The sequence below is a fragment of the Chiloscyllium plagiosum genome, unplaced genomic scaffold, assembly GCF_037043375.1.
Source record: "Chiloscyllium plagiosum isolate Xiang-an unplaced genomic scaffold, Cpla_swu_hap1 HiC_scaffold_43, whole genome shotgun sequence".
Classification (NCBI taxonomy): domain Eukaryota; kingdom Metazoa; phylum Chordata; class Chondrichthyes; order Orectolobiformes; family Hemiscylliidae; genus Chiloscyllium; species Chiloscyllium plagiosum.
Window position 1 is genome coordinate 23,091,565 of NW_028270181.1, and position 27,316 is coordinate 23,118,880.

General features: G+C 46.6%; 1 protein-coding gene across 1 annotated transcript in view; it reads right to left on the minus strand.

The window, feature by feature from the left end:
* Window positions 1-285: 285 nt before the first annotated feature.
* LOC122541799 (glutamine--fructose-6-phosphate aminotransferase [isomerizing] 1-like) overlaps window positions 286-27,316 on the minus strand; it is a 92,661-nt gene continuing 65,630 nt past the window's right edge. The window contains exons 15-19 of the mRNA XM_043678794.2: window positions 19,140-19,254; window positions 12,188-12,315; window positions 11,510-11,677; window positions 5,692-5,853; window positions 286-4,711 (exon numbers count right to left, since the gene is read on the minus strand). Of these exons, the coding sequence (XP_043534729.2) occupies window positions 4,658-4,711; window positions 5,692-5,853; window positions 11,510-11,677; window positions 12,188-12,315; window positions 19,140-19,254 (627 nt within the window). The 3' untranslated portion in view covers window positions 286-4,657. The remainder of the gene's footprint in view (window positions 4,712-5,691; window positions 5,854-11,509; window positions 11,678-12,187; window positions 12,316-19,139; window positions 19,255-27,316) is intronic.

Genomic DNA, 27,316 nt, shown 5'->3' on the forward strand with positions numbered 1-27,316 from the left:
GAGCTAATACGTTTAGGAAGTGCTGACTAACAAACCCAGGCAGGTTGTTGCATTGTATCCAATAGATAGAGGACACAGCTCCCAAAATATAGTTGGGAGTCTCTAAATCACACACGTGGTCCAGGAATCAAACTCCCATTAGATTTTGGTAACACGATGCATCATTCCAATGATGTGATTCTGTTTTCACCAGCATCCAGCCCAGGTATCAGTGTTCTCCATCTGGTGTCTTCGAGCTTTGAATAATATATAACAACTTCAAAAAGGAAAACCAAACACTTGGTGGGCAGATTCTAAAGCTTTATTTAAATTGAGACTTACAAAGCCATCCACTTTGTCGAGAAACCCACCTCCTTTACAGTTCTGTCTGCAATGCACCCATTTGCTCCCTGTCAGCTGCTCCCCGCTCTCAAACTTGGTGGATTTAGGCAAATGCAAGTTCAAGTGTAATGGCATTAACCCCCTCCATAAAGGGAGAAAAATTAAAGTTCAAAAGTAGCCAACAAATGTTCTAGTCAAGGAGTGACTCCATGCTCCTTATAACCCAATGATTCTATCGATGAACTGAGAACCCTTTCCGAAGATGAATTAAAATATAAGAGCAAGCAAACCAGGATGTATTTCTGGGAGAGGAAGTTGCTTGATAGGCCTCACGCAATACTTTACTCTCAGAAACCGGAGACTCTATGCAAAGCCTGTTGGCACTCCCTGGTTTTGTTTGTAGGCACCGCACACTGTATTTCAGACTTGCTGTCCCTGTTGTTGTGCACCAGCAAGTCTCATTTGCTTCAAAGCACAAAAAGACAACCCATCCCCATGCCCTCAGCTGCAAAGGAATGAGCAGTGATAGAGGCAGAAAACCTAGAGACTTCCACCATTCTCTGTCATGCTGTAACCAGCAAAAAAAAATCAGTTTCCTTTTTACTGAAGTGACGTGCCACATGTAAAATTCATGTCCTTAATGCACATCAGAGGCAGTTTAACTAATTCACCACTCTACGTAAAATATCCAAATTGACTCCAGAGTTCCAGCACTCCAGAGAAGGGACAGAGCCTTTTCAGAAGTTTATTAATTTGCATTGTCACCATGTTACATGGTACACCGTGTACCATGTTGTGAAGATGCAATATTTTAGAATCCCTACAGTGTGGCAACAGGCCCTTCGGCCCAACCAGTCCACACTGACCCTCCGAAAAGCAACCCACCCAGACTCATTTCCCTCTGACTAATGCACCTGACACTATGGTCAATTTAGCATGGCCAATTCACCGGACCTGCACATCTTTGGACTGTGGGAGGAAACCGGAGCACCTGGAAGAAACCCACGCAGACACAGGGAGAATGTGCAAACTCCACACAGACAGTTGCCCGAGGCTGGAATTGAACCTGGATCCCTGGTCAGTGCTAACCACTGAGCCACCGTGCCGCCCCATGATCAGGGAGGGCAAAGTTGAGTCTGTTAACACTGTAGAACTGTTGGAGATCGGGGTGAGTTTATGAGAGAATTTGACCCCAAATTAAAGGACTGGTGAGCACGTTCCTTATAAGAGAGTGCGAGTGGTGGAAAATGAATAAAGGTTTGTAAACCTGTTGATTGTCACTGTGTCCTACACCTGCACACACACAACATGGGTGCTGGGGAAAATATAAGCACTACTGCAGTCAGGCGGTAGTGTGTGTGTGTGTGTGGGGGGGGGGGGTGGAAGAGAAAAAGAAAAATAAATCCAAAAGATTTAGAATCTCCTCAGTTTAGGGCACTGACTCTCTTAAAAAAAGATAAAAGAAAGCGAGGAACGAATTGCAGAGATTAGAAAGCCAGGTGGAGTAAAGTGGAAAAAAAGGAACTCAAAATGGTTTAAAAAGGTAGAAAACTCAACAACTGTATTTCTTTTATAATGTATTCATCCCTGTGCTGTGGGCATCGTAAGGCAGGAATTGATTACGGATCCCAGCTTACCCTTGAGGAGATGGTGGTGTTCTCCACCCACCCCAGCCTATCTGGTGCAGATAGGGCCACAGTGCTGATGGGACGGGTGTTCCAGGATTCTCACCCAGCGACAGTGAAGGAATGGTGATCCACATTCATTCAGGACGCAGTGTGATATGAAGGAAAACTTGCAGGCCATGGTGCTTGCACCCACTTCGGATGTTCTTCTCTGCTTGGTGGGACAAAGGCACGCAGGTTGGGGTGGATTGGCCAGGCTAAATTGCCCAGAGTGTGTCCAGGGACGTGCAGACTAGGTGGGTTAGCCAGGGTAAACGCGGGGTGAGATAGGGATAGGGTAGGGGGTGGGCTGGGTCTGAGTGGCACACTCCTTGGAGGGTCAGTGTAGACACAATGGGCCAAATTGCCTCCTTCCACTGTCGGGATTCTCTGGTGGAGAAAATGAATGCTTAAGCCGGTGGATTGAGTGCTTTATGTTAGGATGTATTTGGGTGAAAGTGTCAGCTGATGGAAGGAGTACTCCATTCCAGATACGTTGTTAGATAATGTATTACTGTCATCCAACTGATTTTAGGGAACATTACCTATTGTATCAGCAAGGGAGCTGGTGGGGTGGGGGGGGGGGGGGGGGGGGGGGGGGAGGAGTGGGAGAGGAAACATTAACCAGGGTCCAAGCTCCCACTCACAATGACTGACGAGGGCAGTGGACCAACCAGTGGATAATCAGCAAACAGAAGGGTGATTCCTTGTGCAATGTATCACCAAGCACTGGGGAGGTTGGGGGCACCCACTCCCAGGCCAAATGGAAGAGGAAGAGAAATAGCTGAGGGAGATGGAGAGATTAGACAGGTCGTGAGGTAACTAATAGAGATGAAGACCAACATTCTCATGGCACTGTCCCTGCTCCCCCGCCCAAAGCAAGGAAGTCTGTCCAGCAGTCACAGCAATGATGATTTAGTGATCAACATATTATTTGTTAGTTAGGAATCTCTCAATTATTCAGGCTGTGAGATAATTCTTCTGGCTTCTTTCAGGGAAGTCAGAGTTAGGAAGCAGTCACTTATCTGCCACTACGATGGTAACAGAGCAAAGAGAAATGAAATTGTATAAAATTCAAATTACCTTCTTTAGATTAGATTCCCTGTAGTATGGAAACAGGCCCTTCGACCCACCCCGATCATCCGAAGAGTAACCCACACAGACCCATTCTCCTGCACTATATCTACCCCTGACTAACGCACCTAACACTATAGGCAATTTAGCATGGCCAATTCACCTTGCCAGCACATATTTTAGATTGTGGGAGGAAACCAGAGCACCCAGACAAAACCCACACAGACACAGGAAGAATGTGCAAACTTTACACACACAGTCACCTAATGTGGGAATTGAACTCAGGTCCCTGGCACTGTGAGGCAGCAGTGCTAACCACTGAGCCACCATGCTGCCCAAAAGGAAGAGGGAAGAGGGGTTAAAGGTTAGTACATTGAATAAGGCAGTGGCACAAGCAAAGGAATATCTATTAAAAGTCCCGTGTGGATTAGTTTCCAAAGAATAATCTGGATATAATGCTAAAAATCCCACAACACCAGGTTATAGTCCAACAGGTTTAAGTGGAAGCACTAGCTTTCGGAGCGCTGCTCCTTCATCAACCACCCGATTGTCCAAATAAACCTGTTGGACTATAACCTGGTGGTGTGTGATTTTTAACTTTGTACACCCCAGTCCAACACTCCAAATCCTGGCATCTCCAAATCCTGTATATAATGCAGCATGCTTTTCACTGTTCAGGCAGCAGACAGCAAGAGGGACCCAAAATCAGCATAAATGTAGGTCAAGAAGATAAGGATTTTTAAACCTACAGAGAAACCTGGCAGTTACATCATGCAATGATCCTAGGGGCAAAGAGTTAGAATGAGGAGGCAGCTTTATGAATCCAGTCTCCCGGTTTGATGCCTTACAGGCAGTAGCACATTATCGATAACGCTGCACTTGTGCTCCCCACGGTTTTCCTGCACAGATAAAGTCTGCATTGACTGGAGGAGATTGACACCCTCTGTCCAGGGTCCAAATTTCATCAAGGACCTCTTAAGTGCAAAACGCTGGCAAATAGGACTGGATTAATTGAGGATATCTGGTTGGCATGGACGTCTGGGACTGAAGGACCTGTTTCCGTGCTGCACATCTCCATGATTTCAGCATTTCAGCATTCCCAAGTTTATTCAACTATCACTCGAGGTCTCCCGCACTCCTCAGTGGGAAAAGTAAACAGCAGTGGCAAAGCATGGAATTAACACAAAGATCTGGCAACAAATTTAAGTCGAGAGAGCTGACACAGACACAAATTCCATTTCCCAGCCGCACATTTGCGTTAGTCTCACAAAAATCACCACCATGTCAATGAAGTTTTCAAAAAATACTGCTTCTGCTACAGTGGCTAAACAATTTGGTATGAAAGAGCTTTAAAAATGCCCTAAGCATTAGAAAATAATAGACTAGAAAATTATTCCGCGCCCCATATGATTGAGGCCAGTGTATTCCCGGATAGTTTCATTATTTTTGTTGACCAAAGAATTCCTGTTGCCCAAAAATACAAACTAAGAGTAAACTGTGCGTTGTCTGTGAACATTGCTCCCAGTAAGGCGAACACGGCCTCCAAACAGTGGATACAGTCTCTAGCCATCGCGCTGACTCACAAATCACGCGCCATCTCACATCGGCACGTAATCTGCTTCAATCTTCCTCAGTCGCTTGTTGTCGTCCACCTGGAGAGGGTAAAAGGTGTTGGAAGAGAGGTGTGTGAGAGGAAAACCACCAGGCTTGGATCACTCATGTAAAAAAAGATTAAAAAAAAAACATTCAGAATGTGAGCCTTCGAGTGAATCATTCGAAGCCAGCCTTCCTTCAGAGAGTGTACTTGCCAGGCCACAAGTGTCTTTACAATGCGTGGGAGATTTTGTTTACACAAGAGAGATTCAAGACTTATTTTTCTTTGAGGAAAACTCTGCACTTCAAATCTCTAAGGCAAAGCGAACGATGCTGTTTCAGCTCTTCCTGATCCCTGCTTGAGGGAATGCTTCACTTCTGCAGCCACCTTCATATGGGCTGCTGTTAATTACTTGCTCAGAGCCCAACCCGAAGCACATTGGGATCCATTCTGCTCCAGTGTTGGAGTTGGACTAGCCCCCAGAGTTACAGCCAAACTTCCATCACTGAAGCCAAGTGTTAAGGTGGGAAACTCCCAAGAGGATCTAAGGCTGCCCACTCATTAGACAGAGACAATTGGTAGCGAGTTTAACCCGAGGGTTATCACGCCCCAGGTGAGGGGCGTGGTTGAGAAAATGGGGCTTCCAGGGTAACCGCAGCCAGCATCAGAATTGAACCTATGTTGTTGACGTCACTCTGCATCATAAATCAACTGTCCAACTAGCTGAGCTAACTGACCTCCAATATTTCAACACCGGCGATAAAATTTGCTACCTCTTGGGTCACACGTGATCTTTACTAGTTTTGAGCATGATAAAAACCCTCTTCAGGGGGGCCCTCCTGCAGTACAGTGGTAGTGTCCCTACTCCCGAACCGAGACACCCGACGGGGTTCAAGACCCACCTGCTCCAGAGGTGGAAAATGATATGTCCATTAGAAAATTAGGTTAACTAACAAAAAAAAAACCACAAGTCTCTTGATTATTCATCCGTTCCATGAACCGATAGCGTGTTATATTTTGAGTAAAGCAACAACTCACGTCATAGCCTCGGAGGACAGCGAGGTGGAAGGCGAGAAGCTGGAGAGGGATAACACTGAGGATTCCCTGCAGGCAATCCACTGTGTGGGGAACTTTGATCGCACGGTAAGCATTCTTCATCGTCTCCTCATCGTTCTTCTCACAGATCAGGATGGGCCGCCCCTATGGAATACAAACTACAGAGTAAACGTCACCCAATCCCTGCCCTGCCTGTCCTACCAGCCACACCTTTCCCGATTATGATCCCAATCCCAGGAAACAGCTCACACTCCACAATTACAGGAACCATCCCAAAATCTTCAAGGTTACGAATAGCAAAACAATTTAGGAGATGAATCAGGTTTACCAGGATGTTGCCGGCTATGGAAGGTTTGAGCTATAAAGGAAGGCTGATAGACTAGGACCTTTTTCTTCATTGGTCAGAAGTCACACAACACGAGGTGATAGTCCAACAGGTTTATTTGAAATCCCAACTTTTGGAGGGCTGCTCCAAACTGCACCTGACGAAAGAGCAGCGCTCCGAAAGCTTGTGATTTCAAATAAACCGGCTGGACTATAATCTGGTGTGGTGTAGCTTCTGACCTTGCCCACCCCAGTCCAACACTGACACCTTTTTCACATTTTGCCACTGGAGTGCAAGAGGTTGAGACTGTCAGAAGTTTATAAAATAACAAGGGGTTATTGGTACGAGTTAATGGTACTCGTCTTTTCCCTAGGATAGGAGATTTCAACATGAGGGGGCACAGTTTTAAGGTGAGAGGAGAGAGATTTAAAAAAAGACATGAGGGGCAATTATTTTCTTTACACAGAGAGTGGTTTATGTGTGGAATGAACTTCCAGAGGAAGTGGTGGATGTAGGCACAATTACAATGTTTAAAAGACATTTGGATAAGTACATGAATAGGAAAGGCTTAGAGGGATATGGACCAAGAACAGACAGGTGGAACTAGTTTGGTTTGGGATTATGTTCAGCATGGACTGGTTGGACCAAAGGGTCTGTTTCCATGCTGTATGACTTGATGATGACTCTACAAGTGCTGGGTAAATTCACCCTGGCTAATTCATACATGATCAAGGTACATACAATGTCACATTGGGTAATTAGGGGCGGCACGGTGGCTCAGTGGTTAGCACTGCTGCCTTACAGTGCCAGGGATCCAGGCTCGGTTCCAGCCTTGGGCGACTGTCTGTGTGGAGCTTGCACATTCTCCCTGTGTCCGTGTGGGTTTCCTCCAAAGATGCACAGGTGGATTGGCCATGTTAAATTGCTCATAGTGTTCAGGGATGTGTAGGTTAGGTGCATTAGTCAGGGGTCAATGTAGAGTAATAGGGTAGGGAAATGGGTCTGGGTGGGTTACTCTTCGGAAGGTCGGTGTGAACTTGTTGGGCCAAAGGGCCTGTTTCCACACTGTAGGGATCCTATTCTATTCTAATTCCAATGTTCTGGACTGACCACCAGTCAGCAGAATGATGGCTGGTCTGTCAAGGATTAAAGCAGGTCTGGTCGGAATTTTACATGGAAACATAGAAAATAGGTTCAGGATTACACCATTCGGCCCCTCGAGCCTGTATGACCATTCAATATCATCATGGCTGATCATACAATTACAGTATCCTGTTCTCACATTCTCTCCATACCCCTTGATCCCTTGAGCTGCAAGAGCCATGTCCAGCTCCCTCTTGAATATATCTGATGAACTGGCCCCAACGGCTTCCTGTGGGAGAGAATTCCACAGGTTCACAACTCTCTGAGGGAAGAAATTCTTCCTCATCTCAGTCCTGAATGGCTGACCCCTTACCTCTGGTGATTTTGACCTGCATTCACTGTTAATGCTCGACTGGAACTGACAACAACTTTGGGAGTCAGCGCATATGCAGAATAACACGGAAATCCAGAAGCTGCTGTCAGTGATTCCATGGGATTCCAACAGGGGAGACTCTGCAGTTGTCCATCCAGACTGCTAACCTGAGGCAGCATTGACGTCACATAAACCTTTACTTTCACATTGTCAGTCTGGTTAGAAGCAGCTTGGAAAACATTATATCTGATCAAATAAGTCAAAACTGGGTTTTTAAAACAACATTCTAAGTTAATAATTTCTACTAAGCAGTCTCGTTGATCCTAAAACCTAATTTCAGATTAGGTGCGGCTGAGCTATGACCCTACTGAATGGCCTACTCATCCCTACTTCTTAATCAGGTCTCAAGGCCTGTCAAATTATCCTTTGCAGTGGACGGGTGGATGGTGTGGAGGGATATCGGGTAAAGGCAGGAGATTAGCACTAGGTATCAAGAACCAGCACAGGCATAATAGGCTGAATGGCCTCTTTCTGCACTGCAACAATTCTGTAAAGTGCCATAACTTTTAACAACCCACACTTTTATGATATGATAATATCAGCGTTTCACTATCTAAAGTCATGTAATAAAACTGAAGGATAGTCAGTGCTTTTAGTGACAGAGTTGCAGTCTGTGGGAGTATCTCAATGTGATTGGTGGCTCAGCTTTCTCATTGACATCTCTAAGCTGTTGCTCCAATAGGGCAAATCCAAGCCTGAGAGATTGTTAACTCCTTTCAGGCAACTGGCTTTGGCTTAATGACTGCCCACAAAAGTCAGCTGTTGGGAGTCGAAGACGTTGCTAGATTGGTTACATGAGGCTGGAATCTGCACACTATCCCCGATTTTGAAGTCCACGGTGCCTGATCAATTTTGATAATTCTACTCCCCGCCCCCCCTCTCCCCCTTGCACTCCTCCTAATAAAGGAAACGCATCTTGCCCAGTCTCTCCAGCGCCACCTTCTGAACACTTCCACCATTGTCTGGTGGACGTTTCAACTACACGGTAAAAACAATGACTGCAGATGCTGGAAACCAGATTCTGGATCAGTGGTGCTGGAAGAGCACAGCAATTCAGGCAGCATCCGAGGACAGGCAAAATCTGTTTCAACTACACCCCCTACCTCAGTTCCTCCAACAGCCCCCTACAAACTGTCACTATGTGGACAACCACAGACATTTCCTGCAACCTACTGCCTGGAAATGAGAGCAACACGTGTCTATAAACTTGTGGGTTGACATGTGACAGGTCCAATGGGAGGTAGGGTCTCACAGTCATGGAGCTCCCAACCCCTCACAAGACAGCACAGGGCACCTTCAATGGGTATCATTTAGGATAAGCTAGTTTGAGGTGGAATGATGCATGAATACTGAGAAATGTTGGAGGTTTGATCAGTAGGTTCACAAATGACACGGAAGTAAACACGGTGAGGGAATACATGGACGATGGACAGTCAGACCCTAAAAAGTGTAGAGGATTTACAGGATCTTGGTATGCATATCCATTGACCCTAGAGGCAGCAGGACAGATAGATAGAGTGATTAAGAAGGCACGTGGGATACATGTCTTGAACAGTCACAGAATCATACAGCTTGGAAACAGACCCTTTGGTCCAACTTGTCCATGTTGACCAGCTATCCTAAGCTCTGCAATTTTGAAGGAACAGAATGCTGAGGCACTGAATAGAAAAGCAGGAAGGTTGTGAAGGAACTGTGTAAGATGTTAGCGAGAGCATAGCAAAGTATTGTGTCGTCACATTATCGGAAGGATGCGATGGCATTAGAGAGACAGTAGGAGATCAGCCATGATCCAGATAAGTAGTTGTACAGATTCAAGAGGCAGAATCGGCCAATCCCTGCTCCTATTTTCTTTATTCTACATTGCGAAGATGTGATTTGATCTGGGAGTGCAAATCTGTAACACTGTAGAAGTGTCGGAGATCAAGGTGAGTTTATGGGAGAATTTGACCGCGAATTAAAGGATCATTGAGGATGTCGCTTATAAGGGATTAGAAAGCCATGTGGAGAAAAGTGGAAAGAAAGGATCTCAAGATGGCAGAATCACCTATCCCTGCTGCTATTTTCTGTGTTCTATGTTGCAGATGTCACCCTGCAGCTGTACAGGACTGTAGAGGTTTATAAAATCGTGAGGGGCATGGATATGATGAATCACAAAGGTCTTTTCCCCAGGGTAGGGATGACCAAAACTAGAGGGCATAAGTTTGGGGTGAGGGGGAAAATATTTGAAAGGGACCTGACAGGCAGCTTTTATATGCAGAGGGTGGTGCGTGCATGGGATGAGCTGCCAGAGGAAGTGGTGGAGGCTGGTACAATTCCAACATTTAAAAGGCATCTGGATTGGTACATGAATAGGAAGGGTTTACAGCGATATGGGCCAAATGCTGGCAAATGGGACGAGATCAATTTAGGATATCAGGTCAGCATGGACGAGTGGGAGCGAAAGGTCTGTTTCTGCCCTGGCTAACACTGTGACTCTAAATTACAAGGGACAAGGGCACTCTCAGAATCTGCTCTCTCAACTGCTTTGTTTTGTTAAACACAAAGCCACACAAATTTCAGGAAAAGAAATCCAAACGTTGGAAAACCCCTGGACAGCTGCAGTCACTAAAATCGCAATTCCATCTCGGAGCCTACTCTCTTGGACTTGGCAGGTCAGACCATGGAAATGGTTTCAGCCATCTTTGCTGAATGGGGAGCAAGCTTACACAGATCACGGAGGGCTCGAATGTCTTTCCTTCTCCAGACTTTGTGAATGGTTCTGGCATGGTGTGAGCTCACTGTTGGCTGCCACATGCCTGGATCGCATGCAGTCAAGCAAAGAAGAGATTTTTGAAATCCTGCTCTGACATCAGTCACTAAGTTGCCAAGGCACGTCAATGATCGGAGGGAGGATTGTGGTAAACTTTAGGCACCTCTGACTTTCCATCTGTTCATTTTATATGGATGTTGGGTGGGTGAACATTACACAGTTGTCATAAACATGTTGAGGGTCATACAGGCCGTTTCCTGTGCTTTAAACAAACAAGAGGCATTTTGGGTAAAAACCCTGCCTCTTACTGATAAACTCTGATTTCTGGGAGGCGTTCCATAACATGGCCAATTAAATTGAGAATCAAACTGCAAATCACATGGCAACAATGGATGGCAAGAGCATGAGAGATTCTCAGAAAAGACACATAATGGAAAGTAATCAGAACTCGGCCATCACTATCCACAGCTCCCGATTACAAGCTTAAAAAATGCCATGTTGCCACAGCAACCCGAGTGACGTGTACCACTGCAGTTTCGGAGAGGTGATGGGTTAGTGGCATTATTGCTCGATTATTAATCCAGAGACTCAGCTAGTGTTCTGGGGACCCAGATGGTGAAATTTGAATTCAATAAAAATTCAGATATAGGTCCTAATGATGATTGACCATTGACAGGAACAACCCATTTGGTGTACTAAGGTCCAGCAAGGAAGGAAATCTACCATCCTTACCCAGTCTGGCCTGCATGTGACTCCAGGCCCACAGACTCTCAAACTGCCCTCTCGGGATTGGCAATATTCATAGAATAGAAGAATCAAACACTCCTTACTGTATGGAAGCAGGCCATTCAGCCCACTGAGTCCACACTAACCCTCTGAAGAGCGTCCCACCCAGACTCACCCCAACCCTGAAACCCTGTATTGCTCATGGCCAATCCACCTAAGCTGCACATCTTTGGACTGTGGGAGGAAACCAGTGCACCCGGAGGAAAGCCATGCAGACACGGGGAGAATGTGCAAACTCCTCACAGACAAGACACCCAAGGTGGGATTGAACCCAGGTCCCTGGCATTGAGCCAGCAATCACGTTCCCAGCGATGCCCACATCCCATGAATGAATAAAATAATTCCCTAGCTGGGAGAGCTTGGAGCCCCTAGCACACAGCCAGCCCCCCTCTGTATCCCCCAAACCACCAAAACCAAACGTTACCTGACGGGCCACCACTTGCTGCAATGCATTCTGACACTTGACGAAGGTGGGGTCTCTCATGACCACCATGATGACAGGCATCCGATGGTCCACCAGTGCCAAGGGCCCGTGCTTCAGCTCTCCGGCCAGGATTCCCTCCGAGTGCATGAAAGTAATCTCCTTAATTTTCTGCAACACATAGTCATAGAGTCATACAGCTCAGAAACACAACCTTCGGTCTAACTCGCTGACATCCCATTCTGACCTAGTCCCATTTGCTTGTATTAGGCCCATATCCCTCTCAACCCTTTCTATTCACGTAGCCATCCAGATGCCTTTTAAACATTGTAATTGTACCAGTTTAAAAAGAGCCAAGCGTTCATTTCCACGGTGTATACCGGTGACACTGAGAGAGCCTCACAGTACCATGTAAAAGGAAATACATGACTCATACTTATTAGTGATCAGCCGAGGACAAAATAAGGCATTTAATAAATTTGCTGCTCTTCAGCATTATCTTTATCATGGCTTGAAGACAACACCTACACTAACAAGTCCTCTGACTTAAGAATATCACGGCAGAGATTTTAACATAGATATTACACCAACTCAGCTGAGCTATTGAAAGGTGTTACCCACAGTGGAATTTGTCTCTCTGCAGAATCGATTGGCCCTGACTGAAACTTGAGCGTTACTCACCAACGCCCCCTCCAGGCAAGTGGCATAATGATAACCACGGCCCATAATGAGCACGGACTTCTGCTGATACAGCTCGCTTGCTAATCTCTGGATCTCCTCGTCTGAGCTGAGAACTTCCTTTATTTGCTCTAGAAAAACAGCAGTCAGGGAACAAAAACAGTAATCAGGATTACTGTCAAGCAGCAGCTGATGTTTCTGTCTGAAAAGCAAAGGGAAGGGTTCTCTTTAACATGAGATGCAGCAGCGCACTCTCAGCAGCAGTATGGGGCATTGTAATCTGCCAAAAAAAGGTTTCGACCACTGAGTATTGATATGCATCCAAGGCTGCAAAATATTATTATAACAACTTGCAATTATATCATCCTGTTGCAAAGAATCCCAAAAAGTTTACTAACTCTCAATCCAACAGTTCCCAAACAAAGTGAGTTTTGGAAGATTAAACCAATGCATCAGCTATCTCACTCGCCACTTATTTTAAGACCCTCGGATGAAGCCCATCAGGACTCATTGCTTGTTAACACTTAGCTCCAACAATGCAGTAAGTGTCACTTCTCTGGTGATTGTGATTTTTCTGTGTTCCACCCTCTCTTCCACTTCCCAGAAGCAGCAGGAAATGGGAGGGATGAACTCTACAAACCCGGGGCTTTAACTTCTGTCAGAGGGAAAGTGTTAGAGGTTATCACAGGGCATGTAGAGTCATGTTGAAGTTGTACAGGATGTTAGTGAGACTGCTTCTGGAATACTATGCCGAGTTATAGTCACCCTGTTATAGGAAGGATATGATTAAAATGGACAGGGTTCAGAATGCGCTTCACTAGGATGTTGCTGGTAATGGAGAGTTTGATTTATAAAAATAGGCTGGGACTTTTTCCACTGGAGAGTAGGAGGCTGAGGGGTGACCGTATAGAGGTTTATAAAATCATGAGGAGCATGGATAGGGTGAACAGCCAAGGTCTTTTCCCTAAGGTAGGGAATTTCAAAACTAGGTGGCATTGTTTCAAGGTGAGGGGAGAAGGTTTTAAAAAGGACAATGTGGGGCAATTATTTTTTTCCAACAGAGTGATAGGTGTTATCACACAAAAGGTAGTGAGTTTGGAATATTGCATACAGTTCTGGTCACCACTCTACCAGAGGGAAGTGGATACTTTGGAGAGGTTACAGGAAAGGTTTACCAGGATGTTGCCTGGTATAGAGGATTTGAGCTATGAAGAAAGGTTCTGGATCAATGGTGCTGGAAGAGCACAGCAGTTCAGGCAGCATCCGAGGAGCTTCAGCAAAATCGACGTTTCGGGCAAAAGCCCTTCATCAGGAATAAAGGCAGAGAGCCTGAAGCGTGGAGAGATAAGCTAGAGGAGGGTGGGGGTGGGGAGAGAGTAGCATAGAGTACAATAGGTCAGTGGGGGAGGAGATGAAGGTGATAGGTCAGGGAGGAGAGGGTGAAGTGGATAGGTGGAAAAGGAGCTGGGCAGGTCGGACAAGTCCGGACAAGACAAGGGGACAGTGTTGAGCTGGAGGTTTGAGACTAGGATGAGGTGGGGGAAGGGGAAATGAGGAAGCTGTTGAAGTCCACATTGATGCCCTGGGGTTGAAGTGTTCCGAGGCGGAAGATGAGGCGTTCTTCCTCCATGCGTCTGGTGGTGAGGGAGCGGCGGTGGAGGAGGCCCAGCACCTCCATATCCTCGGCAGAGTGGGAGGGAGAGTTGAAATGTTGGGCCACGGGGCGGTTTGGTTGATTGGTGCGGGTGTCTCCGAGATGTTCCCTAAAGCGCTCTGCTAGGAGGTGCCCAGTCTCCCCAATGTAGAGGAGACCGCATCGGGAGCAACGGATACAATAAATGATATTAGTGGATGTGCAGGTAAAATTTTGATAGATATGGAAGGCTCCTTTAGGGCCTTGGATAGAGGCGAGGGAGGTGGTGTGGGCACAGGTTTTACAGTTCTTGCGGTGGCAGGGGAAAGTGCCAGGATGGGAGGGTGGATCGTAGGGGGGCATGGACCTGACCAGGTAGTCACGGAGGGAACGGTCTTTGAGGAAGGTGGAAAGGGGTGGGGAGGGAAATATATCCCTAGTGGTGGGGTCTGTTTGGAGGTGGCGGAAATGTCGGCGTTCTGTCCTTGTTACGTTGGAGGGGTGGGGTCTGAGGGCGGAGGTGTGGGATGTAGACGAGATGTGTTGGAGGGCATCTTTAACCACGTGGGAAGGGAAATTGCGGTCTCTAAAGTAGGAGGCCATCTGGTGTGTTCTATGGTGGAACTGGTCCTCCTGGGAGCAGATACGGCGGAGGCGGAGGAATTGGGAATACGGGATGGCATTTTTGCAAGAGATAGGGTGGGAAGAGGTGTAATCCAGGTAGCTGTGGGAGTCGGTGGGTCCGTGACTACCTGGTCAGGTCCACGCCCCCCCTACGACCCACCCTCCCATCCTGGAAGCAGACACAATAGCAGCATTCAAGCAGCACCTGGACAAACACATGAATAGGAAGGGAATAGAGGGATACGGATCCTGTAAGTGAAGACAGTTTTAATATGGAAGGGCAAAATGTTTGGATGTGGGCTTGGAGGGCCGAAGGACCTTTTGTGGTGCTATATTGTTGTGTGTGTGAAATGAACTGGCAGCGGAAGTGGTGGATGTGGGTACAGTTACAATGTTTAAGAGACATTTGGATAGGTACATGAATATAGGACATAAAACACCGAACAGTGTTTGGTACAGTGGTTAGCACTACTGCCTCACAGTGCCAGAGACCCGGATTCAATTCCCGCCTCAGGCAACTGTCTGTGTGGAGTTTGCACATTCTCCCCGTGTCTGCGTGGGTTTTCTCTGGGTGCTCCAGTTTCCTCCCACAGTCCAAAAATGTGTAGGTCAGGTGAATTGGCCGTAGTGTTAGATGTAGGGGAATGAGTTTGGGTGGGTTTCTCTTTGGAGGGTCGGTGTGGACTTGTTGGGCCAAAGGGCCCGTTTCCACACTAAGTAATCTGATCAGTACAGCACAGGCCCTTCAGCCCTCAATGTTGTACTGACCTTTTGTCCTACTCTAAGATCAGACAAACCTACATACTCATCATTGTACTATCTAAGAGTCGCTTAAATGTCCCTAATATGTATCTGACTCTACTGCCACCACTAGCAGTGCATTCCACGCACCCACTACTCTGTGTAAAGAACCCGACCTCTGACATCTCCCCAAAACCTTCCTCCAATCACCTTAAAATTATGCCCCCTTGTGATAGCCATTTCTGCCCTGGATTATAGAGTCCTGGAAGGAGATGAAAACTGAAATTATTGTGAAAGCCTTCAAAAATGTGGAATTTCTAATGTTTTAGATGGGACGGAAGATGATTATTTATGGTCAGATGGAAGGGATGACAAATCAATTGATGATCCCCTTGAGAGTGCAGATGAAAATGATCCATACAATGAGATGTTTGACCCAGACAACGGGAATGAATTATTCAGTGGTGCAACTGAGGAGGACAGTGAATCTGAAGGATTCCAATGGACTTTTACGTGTACCGGTAACTTTTGTTTTAAGCAACTATCCCTGAATATTTGGGGGATACGGTGAGAAGAGCTTTTTGCTGCAAACATTAGTGTTTTGATGTCAAGTGTTTATCATATATTATTAACAGCTTCATGTGGTCTTTGTTTAATAAAATAATATCAAAATATTTTTCGGTTTTTACTGCTCCTCTGATTTTATTTCATGAACCGTGTGTTGTACAAATACCCCGGTAGACAGCCTGACCACTTACAAATATGCCTATTAACCTTTGCACGCATGTGTAGACCTACATGCACTTTATGGTACTGGCAACTGAATCCAGTATGACCGTACTGTTCTACTGCAGCAGGCAAAATGGAGACAGTTATTTTGTAGATAAATGGCCATAATTCTTTTCCCTTTTGTTGTTTATTATTTTATAGTGTGTTCTGGCTCTTGTTTGTCCATTTTTTTGACTCATTCCAAACATGAATTTCATCCTCTCGAAAACAATACCTCGTGTATAAGTCGATCCCCTAATTTCAGCCTTTTAAGGGTTAGACAAAGGGATGGAAGATACGGGTGCAAGGTTTGCTGATATAAACGTAAGTAGTGAAGAGGGCACAAGGACAATGCAGGGGAGATACAAACAAAGTAAGCGACTGGGCAATGAGTTGGAGTATGTGGGAACATGTGAAATTGTCTACTTGGAAGAATAAAAAAAAAGCATATTATCGAAATAGAGATTGCAGAGGGATATGGGCGCCCTAATGCCCTAGACTCCAAAGGTTCGTGTGCAGGTACAGCAAGTAATTAGGAATTGCCATAGAAGGTTATCTTTAATGCAAGAGCAATTGACTACAAATGTGGGAAGGTTACCGTTCAGTTGAATAGGACATGGTTGAGACCACATCTGCAGTTCTGTGCACCCATTTTTAAGGGAGGATATCGCTATATTAGAAGCTCAGGGAAGGTTTGCCAGATGAATACCTGGATTGGGAAGGTTGGCTTATCAGGAAAAATTGGGAGAGACTTGCTTGCATCTGCTGCAGTTAGAAAATTAATGAATGACTTGATTGATGTGCACAATATCCTAAGGGGGTTTGACAGGTTGGATATTGAGATGTGAAAACAAAAATAAATGCTAGAAATCATAGCATGTCAGGCAGCATCTGTGGAGGGAGCGCATTCTAATGATTCGAGTCTGCTCAAAATGTTAGTTCGCTCTCTCTCCATGGATGTTGCCTGACCCGCTGTGATTTCCAACATTTTTTGTTTTCAGTAGAGATTCCAGCATCTGCAGTAATTTGTTTCTGCCAGATATTAAGGCATAGGGGTCACTGTTCAAAAACCAGTGGTCACCTATTTAAAACAGGTGGGTTGAACTTTTTTACCCCCCCTCTCAAGAGTTGAGTCTTTTGACCACTCTTCCTGGAAACACTGGTGGAAGCCAAGGGCTTGACTATTTTTAAGGCAGAGTGGAGAGATTCTTGTTAAGTAAGGAGCCTAATCGGTTTCAGGAGTAGGAGAGTTTGAGGTTGCAATCGGATCAGCCATGATCTTATAGAGTGCAGAAGGATTGAGGGGCAGAAAGCCTACTCCTAGCTTTATTGTACATTCCAAAGGTGCTTCATTCAAATGAAATCAAATAAACAATAACATCAAATCAAAGCAACTATTAAGAGGGATGACATGAACTTTGGTCAAAGTTGTAGGTTTAAACAGAACTACAGAGGCAGAGACTGTGGGGTGGGACTGCTAGAGGTGGGGGTGGCTTTTCCAAAGAGCAGGGCCGGTATAATCGATAGAGCAACAGAAAGGTTGGAATGCAGAATAATCAGAGTCTTAGAGTCATACGGCATGGAAACAGACACTGTAGTGTCCAACTCGTCCCCACTGACCAGACATTCCAATCTGACCTACTCCCATTTGCCAGCATTTGGCTCATATCCTCGAAACCTTTCCTATTCATATACCCATCTGAACGCCTTTTAAAAGGTTAATTGTACCCGCCTCTACCACTTCCTCTGTCAGCTCATTCCATAAGCTATTTAAAACTTCTGGCATTGTTCAACCGTTTGCTTCTCATTCACTCAGCCTTTATCGGTGTTTACTTAAGTTTTGCACTTTTGTTTCCAACCCATGTTTCTCACTCTCAAACTGAATACTAAATTCATGGTCACTGGTCCCGAGGATGATCTCTTACTCGGTGATAATTGATTAAATTGGTCACATTACATAACACCACAGCCAAAACAGCTGATCCTATTTGGATTCAGGAAATGGTTCCAAAGACAGTCAATGAATTCTTCCCCATCACTACCTTTGCCAATTTGATCTTCATATAGACTGGGAAAATCAAAGTCACCCACACATGCTGCCTTATTGATGTGTCAACTTTGATGTCTTTGTAACCATATCTCCATAATGGCTATGACATCATAGCTTTATTCATGCTGTTCATTCATTTATTTTATTTTCAGCACTTCGAACATTTACGCAGACAGCCATTAATTTTGCCTTTTCATCATTTCACCCCCCCTCCTTCTTTCGATTCTATTTGCAGCTGTTTTTTTCTCCATGTTGTAGTAGAGTTGTAGGAGGATACCAACACAGGAAGGGGGGTGGTGAGGATTTGGATGGCTTTAATAAGAATTTTAAAAGGAGGAAGAGTGCTGGATGCCTAGAATAATGGCCTCAACTGTAAACTGCAAAGAAAACATGCAGCCAAATATCTGCAAATATACCTGACTAAAATTGTTATAGGAGGAATATGATTAAGCTGGAGAGGGTTCAGAAGAGATTTATCAGGACATTGCCAGGTATGGAAGGTTTAACTTATAAAGAAAGGCTGCGACTTTTTTTCACGGGAGCGTAAGAGGTGACCTTATGGAGGTTTATAAAATCATGAGGTGGATAGATAGGGTTAATAGTAGTTGTCTTGTCCCTAGGATGAGGGATTTCAAAACTCGGGGGCACATTTTTTAAGGTGTGAGGAGACAGATTTAAAAAAGACATGAGGGGCAAATTATTTTTATACAGGTAGTGGTTTGTGTGGGGAATAAACTTCTCAAGCAAGTGAAGGATGCAGGAACAATGACAACATTTAAAAGACATTTGGATAACTACATAAATAGGAAAGGTTTGGAGGGATATAGGCCAGGAATGGGCAAGTGGGACTAACTTAGTTTGGGATTATGTTCGACACGGACCGGTTGGGCCAAAGGGTCTGCTTCTGTGCTTTATGTGTGACTCTACATTGCAACAGCAACCAAGAAATGTACACATTCAGAGGAAAGATTCCACTGGGAACGTCGAAGCTAGTTAACGTTTTTTTGACAAATGCAGGGTTATAGCTGAATTCCTTTCTAACATTGCTGCAAAATATGGAATTGCAGCAAGTTTTACCCCTACCCGAGAAACACAAGCAGGATTAGAGAACGCTGGGTGTTCTTGCAGGCATTCGTTACCTGGAAGATTCTGTAGGCCCTGAATAATCTCCTTGCGTCGCTGCTGCATGGAAATCCGATCCTCAGACATCATGAGGGCAAACATCACGAGAGCCACAAACTGGCTTGTGTAAACCTGGAGAGAATAGAATGTGGTAATAAAGTCACTCGTTTAGTTTCACAATTTATCAGGAATAGCACTTTCTAACCTGATTTCAGTTCCCAGCAGTTAAAAACAAATCACGTTCTTGAGAACGATAAAATACCCCATCTGGTTAAGGCATTTGTCACAAACTTTGAAAATTTATGCCTTTTTTTTCTCAAAAAAAGACTACAGTTAAAGCCCAAGGCATGGTGGCTCAGTGGTTAGCACTGCTGCCTCACAGCACCAGGGACCTGGCTTCGAATCCAGCCTCAGGCAAGTGCCAACATGGAGTTTGCACCTTCTCCCTGTGCACGCATGGGTTCTCTCCAGGAGCTGTTGTTTCCTCCCGCAGTCCAAAGATGTGCAGGTTAGATGGATTGGCTGGGCTAAATTGCCCAAAGTGTCCAGGGACGTGTGGGCGAGGTGGATTAGCCTTTGGAAATATAGAGAGGGGGTAGGGATGCTCTTTGGAGAGTTAGTATAGAGTCGATGGGCTGAAACACCATAGGAATTCTATGTACCTTTCTGGAGGGGAGATCAATGGGCACAATTTTTGCATTTTTTTTGTATTCCAAAAGGTTCAGGGAAGATTTGCTGGCACTGGAGGGTTTGGGATCGTGAGGGGCATGGATAGAGTGAGTAGCAGGGTCTGTTCCCTAGGGTGGAGCTTCATGGGACACCCTCAAAGTCTCAGTGGGTGGGGCGTGACATTCCCACAGACACCTGGGAATCACCGGCCCAAGGCCGTCCAAAATGGAGGAGGAGAATCTGGGAAGGCGTGGGAAAAAGCCGGACGCAAACAGCGAAAGGAGTGCACCGCCGCACCAATGCCCCACCCTGTGCCCACCATCTGTCCCAGGTGTAACAGAGCCTGTGGTCGCCGCATTGGTCTGTACAGCCACATAGGGACTCACCCTGGGAGTGGGAGAGAGTCATCCCTGTCTGTGAGGGACCGCCGATGAATGAATGAAATTCTCTAGGATGGGGCAGTTCGAAACTGAGGGGTATTTTTAAGGTGAGAGGAGAAAGATTTGGGGAAGACATGGGCAGGGGTCACTTTTTCCACACAGACGGTAGTTTGTGTGGGGGCTGAACTGCTAGAGGAAGTGGTAGATGCAGCTACATTTACATTTAAAAGAACTTGCGTAGCTTCGTGGAAAGGTTTGAGGGATATGGGCCAAATGCAGGCAAGTAGGACTAGTTTAGTTTGGGGAACTAGTTCGGCATGGACAAGTTGGACTGAAGGGTCTCTGTCATAATGCACTGATAGAGTGGGAGCACTTCCACACACAACGGGGGGGGGGGGTAGATGTTTGGAACTCTCTTCCACAAATATTTTTTTTTTTTAAGATTCCCTACAGTGTGGAAACAGGCCCTTCAGCCCAAGTCTACACCGACCCTCCGAAGAGCAATCCACCCAGACCCATTGCCCTACATTCACCCCTGACTAATGCACCTAACAATGCAGGCAATTTAGCATGGCCAATTCACCTAACATGCACATCTTTTGGAATGGGGGAGGAAACCGGAGCACCCGGAGGAAACCCACACAGACACGGGGAGAATGTTCAAACTCTACACAGACAGTTGCCCAAGGCGGGAATTGAACCCGGGTCCCTGGCACTGTGAGGCAGCAATGCTAACCACTGAGCCACCATGCCACCTCGGCAGTGGATCAATTATTAATGTTAAATCTGAAGTAGATACATTTTTGTTAAGCAACATTAAGGAATATGGGCCAGAGGTAGATATATGGAATTAGTCCAGAGGTGAGAAACAGGTTCAAGGGGCTGAATGGCCTACTCCTGTTCTTATGATCCTATTGGTTTATTTGGCAAGCTCCTGAACCACAACAGCATTCAGGAAGCATAGCCTTTGAAATGTGATCAATAAACTGAGAGACCCCCAGGCTGGCATTCTCCACTTGTTTTGGTTAGAAATCTACACTCTGAATATCAATCAACCCAGATCCCCTTGGTGGCACTACCAGGGGAGGCGGTGCACACAGTGTAGCTGGGCAGTGGTTGCAATTAGTCAAAGCTGGAAGAATCATCCTCATGGTTCGGAAAACACGTGTTTTACATTACGACCTTCATATTCTTGGAACAGTGCATATTTTCCGAAAAATGTCATCACCCGGATGCCTCTGCTCATCGAGTGATCCTGAGACAGAAAGGTGGAAGTGAGCAACTAGGAAAGAGTCGCAAGACCAAACTGTAGTGGGTTCCCTTTGCAAGCTCTGGGTCAGCTTTCTGCTGGTGTTACTAACTAACGGTGCTCTGCATGGGAAAAGGAAACCATTAGCCCGAGAACTGGGACTAAGTGTTGTGAAGGGCTACTGCAAGTCACAATAAAGAGAGATACAAAGCTGTAAATATACTGGAGGCTACCATAAACAGAAATTTAACTGCAAGCAGATGTGCTCAGAGCGGTCAGAACCCTCACTGGGATTGAACCACCAATCAGCCTCTGTTTCACATTAAATACAGGAAGCCAAATCTTGCTGAATACGGTCTTTATTGTGTAATCTTCTGTGCAGTCACAAACTCCTCACAACACCAAGTTCACATCGACTGAAGTTATTTTTAAGCAACCCTTTGCTCCCTCCCAATTACTGGCAAAACTGATCTCAAACAAAAGTTTAAAAAAAAAGCCAAATTTTCTTAATTCAAGACTGAGAATTTACACCAGAACATGACGCCAGAATGACTGTAACAACCACATTTACGTAACTGACCAGAAACTAGTCGAGTAGAAACTTAGCTTACTGCTCTGTCTCTTTGAAACCAGATGATGATGGGTTCAAACTACCAGACCAGAGCACATTAATCAATGTGGACGGTACGACAGCACTGAGGGAATGCTGCATTGCCCAAGGTGCTAATTTTTTGTAATGGAACAATGAAATGCCTTCTGTTTGGTCAGGTAGGACGGTGGAATTCTAGCCGATGGGTGGCAGAATGGCTGAGTGGTTAGCACTGCTGCCTCAGTGCCAGAGACCCGGGTTCAATCCCATCCACTGTCTGTGTGGAGTTTGCACATTACCCTACAGTCCACGTGGGCTTCCTCCCACAGTCCACATGCAGCTTAGGTGGACTGGCCCTGCTCAGCTGTCCCATTGTGTCCAGGGACGTGCAGGCTGGGTGCGTTAGCCATGGGAGATGCAGAGTTACAGGGATTGGGTTGGAGGCTGGGTCTGGGTGGGATGCTCTTCGGAGGGTTGGTGTGGACTCGACGGGCTGAATGGCGTGCTTCCACACTGTAGGGATTCTATGATTCCTCCCTCAGCCACCACCATCCAAAGTCACACTGGAAGAACGGTGCTTATGTATCAAACAGCTTGACTAGTTTACCAACATTGCTTGGACAGTGAAAAGTTCAAGCATCTCAAAACAAAAAGCTTTTCTTTAAAATCAGGAGCTTTTAGCTTCCACCCCAGTTCAGATTTCAGGAGGGGAATTTCTCTCTGACATTCTCTGCTACTTTCGCACTCGATTAATTAGTTCCAGCCTCCATATTCTGAAGTCCCACTATCTCAGGCCAGCCTGCTACTCGTCTGTTGCCATGGTGACATACCCCACACTGCACACGGCAACACAAGTGTCTCTCTGAGGCTCTGCCAGATCAGAACATGCAATGACTCTGTGCACTCCCAGTGTTAACTGGGAGCCCAGAACTCCTGTAGCACGTTAGGCAGCCAAGGAGGAGATGGAGAGTTGATTCTGGATTTGCAGAGAACATAGTGTAACCAAGGGTTATCATCAAAAACGTCGAATCTCCTGTACCCTGGATGCTGCCTGACCTGCTGTGCTGTTCCAGCAATAAAGTTTCAACTTTGATCTCCAGCATCTGCAGACCTCACTTTCTCCTCCTTATCATCAAACACTAAGTTACTGCAAACGTTAGTTTGGACTCCGAATCGTGTAGATTACATGAGAAGGTAATTACCTCACTGCACACGGGTTTCTGAATTAGACACTGGCTTAGATTCATTTTCCTGTCCCTGCCATTTTAAATACAAAGGTCACAGAGATTTAGACAAACAGCTTGCCCCGTCACTGGGATTTACACAAACAACGTGCCCCGTCACCGGGATTTACACAAACAACGTGCCCCGTCACCGGGATTTACACAAACAACGTGCCCCGTCACTGAGATTTACACAAACAACATGCCCCACCACGGGGATTTACACAAACAACGTGCCCCGTCACCGGGATTTACACAAACAACGTGCCCCACCACGGGGATTTACACAAACAACGTGCCCCCTCACCGGGATTTAGACAAACAGCTTGCCCCGTCACTGAGATTTACACAAACAACATGCCCCACCACGGGGATTTACACAAACAACGTGCCCCGTCACCGGGATTTACACAAACAACGTGCCCTGTCACCGGGATTTACACAAACAACGTGCCCAGTCACCAGGATTTACACAAAGAACGTGCCCCCTCACCGGGATTTACACAAACAACGTGCCCCGTCACTGAGATTTACACAAACAACATGCCCCACCACGGGGATTTACACAAACAACGTGCCCCGTCACCGGGATTTACACAAACAACGTGCCCCACCACGGGGATTTACACAAACAACGTGCCCCGTCACCGGGATTTACACAAACAACGTGCCCAGTCACCAGGATTTACACAAACAATGTGCCCCATCACCGGGATTTACACAGTGTGTCCCGTCACCAGGATTTACACAAGCAACGTGCCCCGTCACCGGGATTTACACAAACAATGTGCCCCCTCACCGGGATTTACACAAACAACGTGCCCCGTCACCGGGATTTACACAAACAAGGTGCCCCGTCACCGGGATTTACACAAGCAATGTGCCCCGTCACCGGGATTTACACAAACAATGTGCCCCCTCACCGGGATTTTCATAGTGTGTCCCATCACCAGGACTTACACAAACAACTTGCCCGTCACCGGGATTTACACAGTGTGCCCCGTCACCGGGTTTTACACAGTGTGTCCCGTCACCGGGATTTACACAAACAACGTGCCCCATCACCAGGATTTACACAAACAAGATGCCCCGTCACCAGGATTTACACAAAGAATGCACCCCATCACCGGGATTTACACAGTGTGCCCCATCACCGGGATTTACACAAACAACGTGCCCCATCACTGGGATTTACACAAACAACTTCCCCCGTCACCGGGATTTACACAGTGTGCCCCGTCACCGGGATTTACACAAACAACATGTCTCGTCACTAGGATTTACACAAACAACTTGCCCCGTCACCAGGATTTACACAGTGTGCCCCGTCACCAGGATTTACACAAACAACGTGCCCCGTCACCGGGATTTACACAAACAACGTGCCCCGTCACCGAGATTTACACAAACAGTGTGCCCCGTCACCGGGAATCACACAAACGTGCCCCGTCACCGGGATTTACACAATGTGTCCAGTCACAGGGATTTACACAAACGACGTGCCCAGTCACCGGGATTTACACAAACAGGATGCCCAGTCACAGGGATTTACCACAAACAGCGTCCTCCATCACTGGGATTTACACAAACAGGATGCCCCGTCACTGGGAGTTACACAAACAACGTGCCCAGTCACAGGGATTTCCACAAACAGCATCCCCTATCACCGGGATTTACACAAATAGCGTCCCCCATCACTGGGATTTACACAAACAGGACACCCCATCACCGGGATTTACACAAACAACGTGCCCCATCACCAGGATTTACACAAACAGTGTGCCCCATCACTGGGATTTACACAAACAACGTGCCCCATCACCAGGATTTACACAAACAGTGTGCCCCATCACTGGGATTTACACAAACAAGATGCCCCGTCACCGGGATTTACACAAACAACGTGCCCCATCACCAGGATTTACACAAACAGTGTGCCCCATCACTGGGATTTACACAAACAAGATGCCCCGTCACCGGGATTTACACAAACAACGTGCCCTGTCACCGGGATTTACACAAACAACGTGCCCAGTCACAGGGATTTACACAAACAGCGTGCCCAGTCACAGGGATTTACCACAAACAACGTGCCCCGTCACCGGGATTTACACAAACAACGTGCCCCGTCACCGGGATTTACACAAACAACGTGCCCCGTCACCGGGATTTACACAAACAACGTGCCCAGTCACCGGGATTTACACAAACAACGTGCCCCATCTCCTGGATTTTCATAGTGTGTCCCATCACCAGGATTTACACAAACAACTTGCCCGTCACCGGGATTTACACAGTGTGCCCCGTCACCGGGTTTTACACAGTGTGTCCCGTCACCGGGATTTACACAAACAACGTGCCCCATCACCAGGATTTACACAAACAACGTGCCCCGTCACCGGGATTTACACAAACAACGTGCCCAGTCACCGGGATTTACACAAACAACGTGCCCCCTCACCGGGATTTTCATAGTGTGTCCCATCACCAGGATTTACACAAACAACTTGCCCGTCACCGGGATTTACACAGTGTGCCCCGTCACCGGGTTTTACACAGTGTTTCCGTCACCGGGTTTTACACAGTGTGTCCCGTCACCGGGATTTACACAAACAACGTGCCCCATCACCAGGATTTACACAAACAAGATGCCCCGTCACCAGGATTTACACAAACAAGATGCCCCGTCACCAGGATTTACACAAAGAATGCACCCCATCACCGGGATTTACACAGTGTGCCCTATCTCCGGGATTTACACAAACAACGTGCCCCATCACTGGGATTTACACAAACAAGATGCCCTGTCACCAGGATTTACACAAACAACGTGCCCCATCACCGGGATTTACACAAACAACTTCCCCCGTCACCGGGATTTACACAGTGTGCCCCGTCACCGGGATTTACACAAACAACATGTCTCGTCACTAGGATTTACACAAACAACTTGCCCCGTCACCAGGATTTACACAAACAACGTGCCCCGTCACCAGGATTTACACAAACAACGTGCCCCGTCACCGAGATTTACACAAACAGTGTGCCCAGTCACCGGGATTTACACAAACAGTGTGCCCCGTCACCGGGAATCACACAAACGTGCCCCATCACCGGGATTTACACAGTGTGTCCAGTCACAGGGATTTACACAAACGACGTGCCCAGTCACCGGGATTTACACAAACAGGATGCCCAGTCACAGGGATTTACCACAAACAGCGTCCCCCATCACTGGGATTTACACAAACAGAATGCCCCATCACCGGATTTACACAAACAACGTGCCCCGTCACCGGGATTTACACAAACAACGTGCCCCGTCACCGAGATTTACACAAACAGTGTGCCCCGTCGCCGGGATTTACACAAACAGTGTGCCCCGTCACCGGGAATCTCACAAACGTGCCCCGTCACCGGGATTTACACAGTGTGTCCAGTCACAGGGATTTACACAAACGACATGCCCAGTCACCGGGATTTACACAAACAGGATGCCCAGTCACAGGGATTTACCACAAACAGCGTCCTCCATCACTGGGATTTACACAAACAGGATGCCCCGTCACTGGGATTTACACAAACAGCGTTCCCCATCCCTGGGATTTCCACCAACAGAATGCCCCATCACTGGGAGTTACACAAACAACATGCCCCGTCACTGGGATTTACACAAACAACGTGCCCTGTCACCGGGATTTACACAAACAGTGTGCCCCATCACTGGGATTTACACAAACAAGATGCCCCGTCACCGGGATTTACACAAACAACGTGCCGTGTCACCGGGATTTACACAAACAACGTGCCCAGTCACAGGGATTTACACAAACAATGTGCCCAGTCACAGGGATTTACACAAACAGCGTGCCCAGTCACAGGGATTTACCACAAACAACGTGCCCAGTCACAGGGATTTACACAAACAACGTGCCCCGTCACCGGGATTTACACAAACAACGTGCCCAGTCACAGGGATTTACACAAACAACGTGCCCAGTCACAGGGATTTACCACAAACAGTGTGCCCAGCCACTGGGATTTACACAAACAGCGTGCGGCCACATGACCTGAACATATTGCA